Here is a 14,054-nt window from a genome sequence, read left to right as displayed (position 1 = left end):
TGCACCGTCTCCTAAAGATGGAATGGCAGCAGGCAGGTGTGAGTGCATCTGCATGCACAGTAAAATTAAAATATTTGGTGGATGGCCTGGTGTCAAGAAGGGCAGCAATGAAGCCACTTCTCTCCAAGAAAAACACCAAGGACTGATATTCTGAGGACTGTTGTTTTCTCTGATGAAGCCCCTTTGCAATTGATTGGGGCATCTGGAAGTATGATTGTCTGGTGAAGAAAAGGTGAGCACTACCATCAATCCTGTCTCATGCCAAGAGTAAAGCATGCTGAGACCATTCATGTGTGGGGCTGCTCATCCAAGGTCAGCTCACTCACTACTTAGAACACAGCCATGAATAAAGAATGGTACCACAACATCCTCCATCAGAAACTTCTCCCAACCATCCAAAAACTGTTTGGTGAAGAGCAATGCCTTTTCCAACATGATTGAGCACCGTGCCAAAAGCCCAAGTGATAACTAAGGGTCTCTGGGAACAAAACATTGAAATTGTGGGGTATATGGCCAGGAAACTCCCCGGACCTTATTCCAATTGAGAATTTGTGGTCAATCCTGAAGATAAACAAAAACCCACAAATTCTGACAAACCCTGATTATGAAGGAATAGGTTGCCATCAGTCAGGATTTGGACCAGAACTTGATTGACAGCATGTCAGGGTGAATTGCAGAGGTCTTAAAAGACTGCAAATATTGACTATTTGCATAAACTTGATGTAATTGTCAATAAAAGACTTTAAAACTTCTAAAATGTTTGTAATTATACTTCAATACACCACAGAAACAACAGTCATAAAATATCTATAAACAAACCTTGTCAACAAGAATTTGTGTCATTCTCACATGACTGTGCTCAATAATTCTTTAACAATCTGACCAGCTTTATCACTGTCTGGATTGGGAACTCCTAACTTGCACTCTTCACCCTCACCTCTGCACCATCCTACCTCCTACCATCCAGCTGTCACTGACAGACTGTGCTATAGATTTTTTCCCACAATTGTTACGTCCTGGTCTAGGTCAGGAACGTGAACATTTAGAAAGATGGAGGGAAACACCACAGACGTTTTAGCGAGGTCAATTTCAATAAATCAAAACAGTACAATTCCAGCCTTGAAACAAGAATATAGTGAGGTCATGAAAAAGCACCAGGTAGACTACTGGGAACAGGGCATCTGTCTGGCGTATTCTCCCTTTCCTCCCCTCTCTCCTCTTTGCTCTCGTCGCAGCATACCCACGCCATCTTTAACATCCTCACTACAACGGGAGCGCAAATCAGGGTCAGGTATGGGCGGAGTTCCGTAAATTACAGGCTCCTCCTACAAAAAGGAAAAACACAGACAGCACATCACATGACCACAGGACGTAACAACAACAATCAGAGAACTGAACTCTCAGGGACTTTTTTTTTTTTTTTTTTTCTTCCCTCTCTTTGGACTAAAATGCTAGTCATTAAATGCTGAAAAAGCATAACATGCAGTGATAAATGCACTGGCCAAGTGTCCCCTCTCCCTGCTGCCTTTCAGGAACAGGCCAAAGCAAAGAAACGGTGTGGGAATCCGCGTCATTGCTGTGTCTGAGCCAGTGGAGCAGAAAAAGTACTCTGAGCCATTTTCTCTAAATCACCACACCACGTTACTGAATGGGTACATCAGTTCAGTGCTCAACAGCGGGCCCCGCTTCATCTATCCGTCTGCCGCTCACACCACCTTTTATCAGCGTGATGCTGCTCTTACTTATCGCAGGGGAGTCTTCATCATTAAAAGTACTTGAGAGCAGAACAACAAACATCAGATTAAACAAGCAGTCAGTTGCTGCTGCCGCTTCAAGGGATGCAGGAAAGTGGGGAGATTGTTAAACACACTGGAAGGAGGCGCAGTACCTGTCTCAGACCTGCATGTTTTCATCTATTACTGTCCGCCGGCTTTCTTTTTTATTACAAATACTGTGTGACTGAAATTATTTCTTTGGCAGGCAAAACAAATTTCATACAACTATAAGATATGTACACAATGAAAATATTATAAAAAAATGGAAACTGAAATTGTACATACCATGTGGAGTTCCAACAGAACTCAATTACACTTCTGGTTTATTGATCCTTAATAGAAGTAAAAATACTCTGTCTAATGATCAATTTTTCCCTCAAATACAACAGGGGTGACCCAAGTGTGTTTTAGAACCGTTGCCTGCCCAAATCGATTTATTTTCATAGTATTTTCTTCATATATATATATATATATATATATATATATATATATATATATATATATATATATATATATATATATATATAAATAAAAGTTCTTGTTAAAGTTCCATTTTCGTTATCTGTATAGAGTTCGAAATTTCAGTATTATGACAAGCCTAGTAAGTATTAGGCATTCTATGCTCATGAAGCAATGATATAAAATATAGTCCTCATTTTGTTAGTGTATGTGTATACACAATGAAAGATTTAGCACAACCTTTTCTGATTTTATCATACACACACAAACGCTCACACTAGTGACTTTTTAAATTGCGTGGTTTGTGCCTTTCCACAAACAGTTTTATGAAAATACCAGACGTGTGACTGTTTTTCTGTGGCCTTCTAGCTCTACCAAAAATGTAACCGCAGCGGCTGCATATCTGAGTGGCATTTTTAGAGGCCCAGAATGAGCTTGATATGCTTTTTTTTTGTTTTTTTTTGTACACCAAATGCTGCCATCTGGATTTACCCATTTCACTTTTTTCTAATGTACTGTTATGCAGATGTCCAGGATTCCACATGGGTGTGTTTTAATGAATTATTTTATTAAACCTCACTCAGGATGGCCTACTGTTTCATGAGCAAAATGTGAATGGCCTCTTATGACATTTTATGTTGAATGGTTCTGTTATCTATTACAAAACCGATGACAATGTTTTGTTAAATCAAGAATTTTCCAGTCTCTTTATTTTGTTCATTTGAATGTCCTAAAAGTCTTTGTCCAGGTTATTGAAGTGCGTGAGTCAGCTATTAATGTTCCTGAAAGTTTTAGCTTTAATCTGTCTCGGTGAAGGGTCATTGAGAAGCCCAACAAGGAGCATTAACACAGAGGCCTTAAATATTACAAAATGAATTATGCAGTGAAGTCTGACCTGTTTTGTGACTACCTCTTTCATTCCCTATTTCTGTTCGGTCATTTTCTTCAGTCTGGGCTCTCTCTCTTTCTCTCTCTCTCTATCTTTGTGGATTGCTGTCCTCTGCTTGAACTTTACAATATAATTTTTGTTACAGAAATGTTATTATGGTTAGCTTATAATAACAATAGACCTGATCTAGCATGCACAGATAAAGCAAGGATTTTGAATCAAAAGAACAGTCTTATTTGATGACAGTGCTCCATTTTACCATGTACCATGTTATCACAGAAGAGAGAACCTCCATGCTGTAGGGTATGAACTTCATGCATTGAGGTAAAAATTGGTATTCCTAACTTTAGGGCTGGATAACGTGGCATATGCTTAGATATAGAACTGCCGTATTCCAGTTTACTGGAGTTACCTTAGACTGTTCACCTGTACTCTAAAGTGACTTTTTCTGAGATCTTTCCAAGATTAAAATCCTGGAAAAGTCATTGGGGAAAAGTTTTGAAATATGAAATGAACACAGTCATCAAAATCTGACACATTAATGTATTACGAAGTACATAATTCCTGTAAGACTGTGGAGGAAACATTTTTTTTTCTACATTTAAACTACAATGTTTAAAATAAGTGCAGTTCTATAGCTATCTTTCCTAGTTATACATAGTGAACCACATCATGTGGTGGTTGCTTCCATATTCCAGCAGCTCTGCAGCAGCTTGTCTCCTTTTTAAGTCACGTAAATTACAGCTGCTGATCTATGCCTGATTGGGGCCCATTTTACTCTGGCTCAGACTTACACAAACTTTGAGGAAAAAACTCTGGTTAAGTTAAGCTTTTCAGGGTCGTCATAAATTTAGTTTAACAACATTTTGGTAAATTGGACTTTTTGTGTTTTTTGTTTTTTTGTTCGCCCACATTTGTACAGAAATTTCAGAAAACGTATTGTCCTGAAATCGTAAAAAGTCTAAATTGGATTTTCAAAAATTAAAACCTTAAATATAATTAAAAATCACTAAGTTTTATATCTACATTTGAAAGGTTTTAAAAATACTGCAGACCCAGTGAATCAAATGAAACAAGCCTTCAATCTGTAGTCTGGTGTTAACTGTACTCTGAGGAAAAATGAGGATCAGGGTTAGTATACATCAGGCTGGGCCCAGGGGCCAATAAGTTTTGTTTTTCGTTGTTGCTCATGATGCTGCGTCCGTACACAATGCCGGCCATATCACTCATATTAAAAACCGCCAGAAAATACTCATAAATAACTAACTAAAACTATTGCAGTCATCCACGAGTGGCATGCAGCTGTACAGGTAATGTGAGACTGTTAACAAAAAATACAAAAATTGAAGGGAAATTAATATATCACAATACATTTATATTATATTAGCCTGCATAATTGCAACTGCATGTTTTGCTTTTCTGCTGTAACTGGAACCCAAGGCTCTACACAGACTGCTTGTTTTGCTGTTTTGTTCCAATAACATAGAACTTACATGTGTGTATTTAATGTTGGAATTTTTTATAAATGCGAATTAAGTGTGAAACAGGGTAGACTTAGCAAAATCTTAATTCTTAACTTCAGTTCATTTTTATTTACAATTATTGATAAGGCCACTGCATGAAATTTCACCTAGGGTCTAGTACTGCCTGCCTTTTAATTTGTTTAGGGTTGTCTAATAGTTCTGGTAGTCAGACTCTGGTCATTAGGGTGTTATCACCATTTACAGAATACAGCCCTACATTTAAAGACAGCCTGCAGCTCTTTTTAAAGTAAAGCTTGGATTTCGGGGGATTCTTTTTGCCACGTAATTGCCATGATGAACTGAAGCACCCTGATTATTTTGCCTGTTTACCATGCAGAATCCATCCTCTTGCTATTATGAGGCCTACATCAGATAAAGCCTGGGACTTTCCTGACTTCCCCAATCCCTATTGTTGCTACACCAAGGGTCTCTTGGGAGCTATTCATAGAGGCTGATTTGGTGGCGTGGTCTCCCTTTCTCTTACTGCCTGACACACACGCTCTCTATCCCACACAGACAATTGCTGAAATACTCAAATGCCGATAACTTGCCGTATATTACACCCACTTTCCCCTTTTGAACATGCCGTGCCATTGTTTGCCTGTTCACAAAACCTGGAAAAGGCAGCCAGAGGGTGCGTTATGCCCTTTGCCAACTTAACATTTAGTTCACGCAGAGCTTGGGGAGAAACTCAGAGAGAGAGAGAGAGAGTTACCAACTGTTTTACTTACAGTAGGGAGTTTGATGAGATAATTAAGACTTTGTGGGGTGATATGGCTATAGCCTGAAGATAATCACAGCAGAACCAGCAGTATAACAGATGTTGTTTTTAATAGTTCAATATCTTAATAGTTGCAACTTAATACGACAGATTTGATGGTTGCTGTATGTTCAGTCCTCCCCCCCCCCCCAAACAGCTGGCGCAACTGATCAGGCCCCACTTATCGCTGAAACGCCCGGGTTTGTCCCCCCCCCCCCCCCCCAGGTGTGTTCCTACTTCCATTGTTTTGTTTATGGTGCTGAGCGACAGTCACGAAGTAGCTTGGGGCTGTGGGTGTGTTTTAGATGGTGCTGTGGATTACGCTGATGCGTGTTTTTGGTGTAAACAACATCTGATCAACTCTACTGTGTGTGCACACATCGGAAATGTCCCCTGGGAAATGTTTATCTCCACCCTGCATATCTCATCACACCCCACTGTGTGTGTGTGTGTGTGTGTGTGTGCTGATATGTAAGAATCAGAAAAGTGTGGGTTTTAACTGTCAGTGTCTGTCTCGAAGGGCAATTTTAGGCCCTCTGGGACATGAGCTCACTGGGTCAGGGGAAAGGTCACTTGAGGAAATAAAGGAGTCAGAAAATGTAGACTGGAGGAAGAGTTATTGCTTCCTCCACCACATCTTTCTGAGAGCTGTGTGGTGCTAAGAGCTGATGGTCCTGATGCTTCCTTGTTTACTTGGTCTTACATTAATAAAAATATAGAATTGGCCAAACTTCGCTGCAATGGGTTTAATTTTTCATGTGGGGGTGGGGCTGGTGAACTCACCTGTTACAGCAGATCCACCCCACACTCTAAAAAAAAAAAAAAGCTTCTTTTTGAACACCTTCCAAAATGGTCGTTCTGCCGTCTGGTTTTGTCTTTTTGCTTTTCTGGGAAACTGGTGTCATTTGTAGCTTTTTCAGGACAATCTTTGTCTAATTTGCATTTCACATGTCTCCGTCCATCTATCTCTGTTTCTGTGCAGATTTGAGAACGTGGTTTTGGGTTCCTCACAGTGTGAATATGGGCAACTGCTCATATTGTCTGTCAGTTTGTGTGTGTCCGTGTGTGTTCATTCATAGATGAACTAGGACAAATAACTTGGAACTACTGAGCCAGTCTCTAATGTGCTCCTGTGTCTGAGTTTAACCCAGTGAGGTTTATTAGGCATTACTGGGATACCACTGGTTCAGCCAAGGGGAAGTAATTGGCTGGCCAGGGGTGGAGGGAGCTGAAGTCATTTTTGGTCCAAGAAGAAAAAATAAATCCTCCCTGTTTTACGGGAGATGTACAGCCAGGGCGTGGCGTACGGCTGATGCCCTGCCTGCTAGCTGTGAACCCCACTCTCTCAGATCCACCATGTTTCTCCAGGGGGGTGGAGGGATGAATGGGAGATATGGGGGAATAAATATGACTGGCTCTTAGTTTAAAGTGCAAAAAAATGTTTATACCAATAAATTGTTCGTTTTTGTGTTAAAGCCAACTGTTGATGAAAACATGGTGGAACTAGTCATATCTTTCTGACATGACAATGTAAATGTCCCACTTGTGTTCTTATCTCTTAGATCGATCCACACACTACTCCGATTTTACAGTCGGATTTGTACCGGATTCAGGGAACGTTTCATTGCCTGTAAAGTGAAGTGATTGTCACTTAATTAGTGATCTTGTGTAGTACATAATTAATGATCTTGAACGTTGATTCAGGGAGCCAGTTGTCACATGACCGCAGCAGACTGATCATTAATGGTCCCTGGATAAGAAAGGGCTTCTGGTGGCGTGGAGGAGACTGGGAAGGTTAAGGAGGGACTTTACGTGTTTAAGGCTTACAGCAGGGCCGATACACATTCCTACCACCGGGGAGCATCTCTCTCTCTCTCTCTCTCTCTCTCTCTCTCTCTCTCTCTCTCTCTCTCTCTCCCTCTCTCTCTCTCTCTCTCCCGGACTCCACCTCCTCGCGGTTTTTATGATCTGCTGCTGCTGCAGGGCTCAGTGTCAGGGTGGCTGAAGACGCACGCGGTGTGTTTCTGGCATGTCGCTCCTGTGGCGGTGACCGCGCGCGCAGGCTCTTCCTCCTCCTCCTCCTCCTCCGGTGCGCTGCGCGATCACGACCGCCGGGACCCCCCCACACTACCCCACCCGATAATTTTACTTGGAGAACCTTCTGCGGATTGATTTTGCTGTGGATCTGTACCCAGCGAGCGGGGAAACCATGGGCTTCTACGGCACCCTGAAGATGATCTTCTATAAAGTGAGTGTGGGAGGATTTCACTCGAGATCTGCTACATCGTCTCTCCGGTGATCGGATCACCAGTTTCAACCGGTCGATCTTGTCATTTGTATCGATCCGGGCCCGCGTCTGTGTGGGTTGGACTTGCATAACTTATGTAACAGCGCGCTTGTGTGTGTGTGTGTGTGTGTGTGTGTGAGAGAGAGAGAGAGAGATATATTAGTAAAACTGTTCCGAGTCCCCGGTGTGTGAATGTCTGGTTCGACGCACCTGCGAGTGGCGCAGCCGGGGTCCCCGCACACCCGCAACTCCTCACCTCCACCCAGAAATCCGCATCGACGCTCCTGTCCGCGGCGTGCGTGTCGTGCGTGTTTAAATACCTGCGTGACGTGATTTTCTCCCCGCGAGGCCGCGATCCTGATCGTTAAGTCGCTAGGTGTGGTGAGGAGGTCAGAGACCCAAACCCAGACAGAGCCTGTTCTTTTCCCCCAGTACTGCCATTAAAAAACACTTCCTCATATCATAAAATCTGGGATTCTGGTGATGCCCCACCCACTAACCAATAAAAGGGCCGCAGTTATTTAACGCTGCCCTCCGGACGCGGGTTCAGGAGCCGCTCTTTCAGCCTCGCCGTCTGTGCTCCAGCTCCTTCTCGTCCTCTCCCTCCCTCCCATTTTCTCTCTTTTCACCATGATCAGTAGACCAGGATTCCCACGTTCAGCCACCACTCGTAACACAGCAGCCCGCGTGCGCCGCTTTCGAATGCAGATTAGCGGCTTTAATGGCGAGGAGACGCAAGAGTCGGTTCTGGTGGAGGACTATTGACGTCTGGGTGGGTTTGGCAGGTGAAACGTGCACATGAATCTCAAGAAGTACAGACTCCAAACATTTCTACATCTCACGCCAGGTGGGGGTTGGGGGGATCTAGCATTAATCCGACTTTTGAGTTAATTTGCTGTACGGTACCTACCCCCTCGTGGTCCCACCGGATGTATTTTTGGGTGTAAATGTGCCTTGGCGATGCTTTTTGTTGGGGTAAAGATTTATGTCCTGTTCTGTGCTGGAGCCATTCCATCTTATTGGATCTCTGGCTACCTTTGCGCTGACAGGACATTATTCAAACGTGTGTGTGTGTGTGTGTCTGTTCTCAGCCTAGCAGCCGGTAACCACCTTTTATCCTTTCTTTCCTCTCTATTCGCTTCTCTGACTTGCTTTCTCAGATGAAGAGAAAGTTGGATCATGGCGAGGTCCGAGCCTTCCCTGCTGGAAAGAAACCAAAAGGTTCCGACTATTCAAGGTAAACGGAAATGTACACACACACACACACACACACACACACACACACACACACACACACACACACACACTGTTAGTAATTTCCCTGTCTCTTGATGTGCCTGCTGATGGGCTCCCGCTGTAGTTCAAATATGCACTACACACCCTGCATCTGCCTCACACCCTGCATCTCTGCCCAATGAGAGCGGTCCCCTTTAGTAAAAATGTCTGTAAAAATGCGCTTCCTTTTAATTCCTTCTCCCGTTTCTCTTCATTGTGTCATTCTCTGCTAGTCCGGTGGGTCTTGTCCCATGCTCTGCCACGCCAACCACATTTGGGGACCTGCGTGCAGCCAGTGGTCAGGGCCCTCAGAGACGGCGCATTACCTCCATCCCTCCTCCATCAGGCATGCAGGAGTGGCTCCGCACTTTCCAGGTGAGGGCCGCCCTTTCAGACCCTGACCATCCGTACGCCGTTCTGCAGCCGAATGCCACGCTGGCGGGTTATTAATCTAAAAGATTGTTCCCCTTCGCTCTCTCAGCGGAGCCCAGCCTGTTAGAAGCCCCTCCGACTGCGGTAATTATCAGCTCTGGGGAGGATAAGGCGGGAACTGGGTTTATTCACGTCTCGTAGAATTAGTTTTCCTCTCATGCTCAACTGCAGGTTTTCTTTAACACTCGCAGATCAGACAAAAAGGTGCTAGATCTCAACTTGTTTTTTTCTAAACAGGTGTGAACTAGTGAGGGTCTCCCTCCCTGCCCCAGAGAGAGAGAGAGAGACAGAGAGAAAGGGGGTGGGGCCACTAAGCTTTGATCCCAGACAAGTTCCAACATGTCCTACAGCCCCATACATTCAGGAGAGATGTTTCATTCATGGCCTGCTGATGTCATCAGCTCTGAGACGACACAGGAAGCCATGAATGGATGATAACAGCCCTTTTCTGTCTGTTTTTGTTTCGCTAAGAACTGTATTTTGTTCATCTGTTATAAGAGGCTGTATACACACACACACACACACACACACACACACACACGCACAGTCCTTTTTTTTTTCTCTCCTATTGCTGGATGCTTCTGAGGTCACACATCAGAGCCTCAATCCGGTTTTTGAGAGGAAATAGTAACGAAGCTTTATCTTTTTTGGCTCTAATCAGAGCCACTGAACACACAGCTTCTGTTCGTCTGGTCCCCTTTTGTAAAACCCAGGAAAAGCGGGCAGAAAAGGAATGTGTCTGTTCTGGGTGTGTGTGTCTTGGCTGTATTCGGTGTCTGCAGTGTCTAGTGATTTATATCAGTGATTGTGCAACAACTACTAACAAATGGTATAATTAAATACTTTCATCCATTCTTACAGACTCCACCTCTACCCAGTACTCCCTCGCTTTTCTGTAATTCCTCTCTCCCACTCTTCACTGTAATAAGGGCAAATGGCTCACACAGTTTGGTCATATGCTTGTTTTAAGCTGTGGTTTGTTAGCTGCGCTCAGGTGACACAAGATGTATTAGTCATATAGTACCCAAGTCTGGAATATGCGGGATATTCTGTTTAAATATACTCATACTGAGGCGTTTTTGTCACGGGTACTTTCGTTTTGCCATAGACATGGTCTGGTCCTGAACGACTCTTGGCTCTGGATGAGTTGATTGACAGCTGTGAGCAGTCTCAGGTGAAGCACATGATGCAGGTCATAGAGCCACAGTTCCAGAGGGACTTCATATCACTGCTCCCCAAAGAGGTATGTAGAGAGAGACAGAGACATCGTGCATCCCTTACCATTCAAGACACTTATTTTATAATAAATGGAATATATTTTGTGTTGTACAATCACTGTATACACTACTGAAAAATAATAGCCAGAAGTTTACACATTGACGCTCCAGTAAAGGTTCCGATCCTGATGGTGCGCTATGACTCACATTCCTCCCTCCCACCCTCTCTGCCTTTCCATCCCTTGCTTCCTCCAGCTGGCTCTCTACGTTCTCTCCTTCCTGGAGCCGTGTGCCCTGCTGCAGGCAGCTCAGACCTGCAGGTCCTGGAGAATCCTGGCTGAGGACAACCTACTATGGAGAGAGAAATGTAGAGAAGAGGGTGTGTTACTGACATGCACAAACATACACACGCCATGTACAACCTGCAATGGGGAAAAATGTTTAAATGAATGAAGTCAGTCATTCCTTTACACATTATGTCCATAGATAGCCATCCCTCTTCAGCTTATGCACGCGTGCAATATGTGCTACTTTTCAGTGATGCCCAGTTTCCATTCAATTCAGCATGGTTGTGAGTCTCTGACACACACACGCATCCCCACCCACTCTCTCTCTGCAGTGCAGTGCAGTATTAGTCGTTTTGGGCATTGTGCCAGTCTACCCAGCACTACGCCACCTCCTCCTAATAGTGAGGTGCCCCTTACAAACTAATGAGCTTCCACTGATGTGCGTAGGCAAACAGAACATATACACTTGCTTATGGATTCACACACATTATTAAATACTATAGTGTACATTTGTTTACACATATACTATACATACACATATACTAAACAACGTGCCTGCACATTACCAGCCTCTCATTCTGCGACTATCTGCATTAAAATAATGTTAATGAATTCCTTCCATGCCCATATTTTGGACTCCATGCCCATATTTGGACTCATCCCCCCTTTTCTGTGTTCCTTCATGTGCAGGTATAGAGGAGCCTCTGCATGTGAAGAGGAGGGGTTTACTGAAGCCCTGTTTCTCTCACAGCCCTTGGAAGAGTGCATACATAAGGCAGCATAACATTGAGACCAACTGGAGGAGAGGAGACCTGCGCTCCCCCAAGGTAGCAGCACACATGTTACCCAATAGCATCAGGCAGCAAAATGGTGTATCAAGAGGGCTAATGTAGCAGTTAAAGGCATATCACAGGTTCTTCCGGTTCCCTGGAGCACCGAAGGGGATGAGTGCTAGGCATAAAAATGTTTTAATTATTTTCTCTGTCTCAAGATGTCAGCCTTCTGCCGTTTTTTAATTAGGCTCCACCAGGACGTAACATCACACAGCCATTCATTGCATAAATTTAGGTCCCAGAGTTTCACATACATTGCCTTCCAAATGATCTAAACATTTTTTACCAGCAAATGATTAAGTTTAAAAGCAGAAATTTAGCCAAAGTTTCCCATTGGAAGAGGTTATATAGATTTATCAGTTCAGTATCAATGTGGAAATGCTGGTTACTGAGTTGGACGGTTTTGCCATTATCTTGCTCATTTAGTTGTAGTACATTCTGGATCTCTGCCCTGGTCTTTCACTGCACATTAACTGCAGTATTTCAGAGCAGCTTATCTAAAGATCAGCAGGAAGTGTCAGCGTTGACGCTACCGGACCCGTCTCCTCCCTTGCCAAAGCTGTTATTAAGCCAGACCTTAACAACGATATACGACTCAATGCTAATCCTGCCATAAGGGCTCAGGTTTGGAGTGCCCCTGTTGACCTATTGACCCTTTGACTCTGCCCCATTCAGGTGTTGAAAGGTCACGATGATCATGTGATCACCTGTCTACAGTTCTGTGGCAACAGGATTGTTAGTGGCTCTGATGACAACACACTCAAAGTATGGTCTGCAATTACAGGAAAGGTAAGGGTTTGACTATATTGCATAAGACTTTGTTCAGCTCTGTACTATCTTTCCGTTTGTGTGTGTGTTGTGTGTACGGTCCTAAGGTTCTTTGTATTAGGCAAAGGTCACATTATCAGGTTACCTTCCTTGAGGCTTATCTCTCTTTTCTTGTGAGTAACGAGACACTTCTTCCCCCCCCCCTACACATGCCCTATAATGTTTTCTGATTTGCTGGGTTTGGTGAAAGTGAAAGATTGGGTCTAAAGAGAAGGACTGCAGATCGAGAATAGGAGAGTGAGAGCGTAAGCGTTTGAGGGGGAGTTTGGGGGTGGCTTCAATTCACTGCTGTGATTGTGTGGCCTTCCAGCTAAAGCTGCAATCCACTCAACAGTAGTAATGAAATAAAATCCCTGTTATATACACATACACACACAAAGCTTTCACCACTGAAGGACGGCCCAGGACACTCAAATTTAATTACACTTCAAACTGAGAGACAGCTGGCCTATTAAAATGTCCCGTTTACTGTGGGTTGATGAAAGCCACGAATCAGAACCGTTCTGATGAACAGCGCAGTGGCCGTGGGCAGTTAGGTCACTGGCTATCACAAATCATAAGGTTAGTGTCCTTGTGTGTCAAAACTCTTAGAGTGCATGAGAAAATGGCTGCTGGCAGCTATGCCTACATGATGTCCTTTATTTATAAAGTGGAGGTTAACACACTTGAGCTAGTTTCCAGTGAGCACATTTCCCCAATCCACCCTGAAATACGGTAATGTAGTTGTATGAACTTGCTATAAGCAGTCCACACAGTTTACCAGAGTAAGGTAAAGGTGTAGGTTTGAACTGTCTCTTGAGGAATGGCAAGGTGAACTAGGAAGGTATAATGGAGGTGGTAATGTAGTGGTAACAGGAGCGTAATGGCAGTCCGCCTCAGACTTTTCTCTGAATTGGCCTGTGATAGTGTTCCATAACCATTAAACAGATGTGCAGCACTCTTACGGCATTGTTGGAATTTCTATTTTCTACCGTGCTAGAACTGGAACACACAAGATATGTTCACTCACACTGCTTATTGCTGCTGAGGCACTTTCACCGACATTTTTCTTTACTTTATTATGCACACTTAGCATTGTTTCTCTATTGCACACACTAAGAGAGACTATTCCTCTCTAATGTCCTGCTGCAAGTGCGGTTGTGTGTATGTGAATTCCTTGTCCTGATAGGGACTTCTGTATGGGTCAAAGTGGGTTGTGAGATTTTTACAAATGACACCCACAATTGTGTTTCCCATTGGACTTCTTTCTCTCAGCATGTGTCTGTCCTTCAATTGGAGGTTGGAAATGTGAATTTCTAATCTCTCCATCTGTTCATGGCAGTGGGGATCCCAGAGAGTAGGATGGCGAAAATGTGTGTGCGTGCGACTGCCTGGGCTGTAGATCTGTCTGTTTCTAAATAGATGCTTTTTATAACCATTTTAATGCCGTTTGGTGTCACTAGATCTAATGCTGTATTCTAGAATAGCTTTTCTAGAATCTTCCCCAATC

The 14,054-nt window shown here is 43.6% G+C and overlaps 1 protein-coding gene across 3 annotated transcripts in view; it reads left to right on the top strand.

The window, feature by feature from the left end:
• LOC114787260 (F-box/WD repeat-containing protein 7-like) overlaps positions 1–14,054 on the top strand; it is a 42,226-nt gene that overhangs the window by 22,043 nt on the left and 6,129 nt on the right. For 2 of the 3 annotated variants that reach the window (XM_028975042.1, XM_028975041.1), the window contains exons 3-8: positions 8,854–8,930; positions 9,202–9,343; positions 10,509–10,643; positions 10,873–10,996; positions 11,595–11,731; positions 12,413–12,526. In XM_028975042.1, the coding sequence (XP_028830875.1) occupies positions 8,854–8,930; positions 9,202–9,343; positions 10,509–10,643; positions 10,873–10,996; positions 11,595–11,731; positions 12,413–12,526 (729 nt within the window). Of the gene's footprint in view, positions 1–7,408; positions 7,655–8,853; positions 8,931–9,201; positions 9,344–10,508; positions 10,644–10,872; positions 10,997–11,594; positions 11,732–12,412; positions 12,527–14,054 lie in introns of those variants that run through there. The other variant, XM_028975043.1, reaches the window with a different exon arrangement.

The sequence above is a fragment of the Denticeps clupeoides genome, chromosome 1, assembly GCF_900700375.1.
Source record: "Denticeps clupeoides chromosome 1, fDenClu1.1, whole genome shotgun sequence".
Classification (NCBI taxonomy): Eukaryota; Metazoa; Chordata; class Actinopteri; order Clupeiformes; family Denticipitidae; genus Denticeps; species Denticeps clupeoides.
Note: the sequence above shows the minus strand (reverse complement) of the source record. Positions and strands in the feature narration are given on the sequence as shown.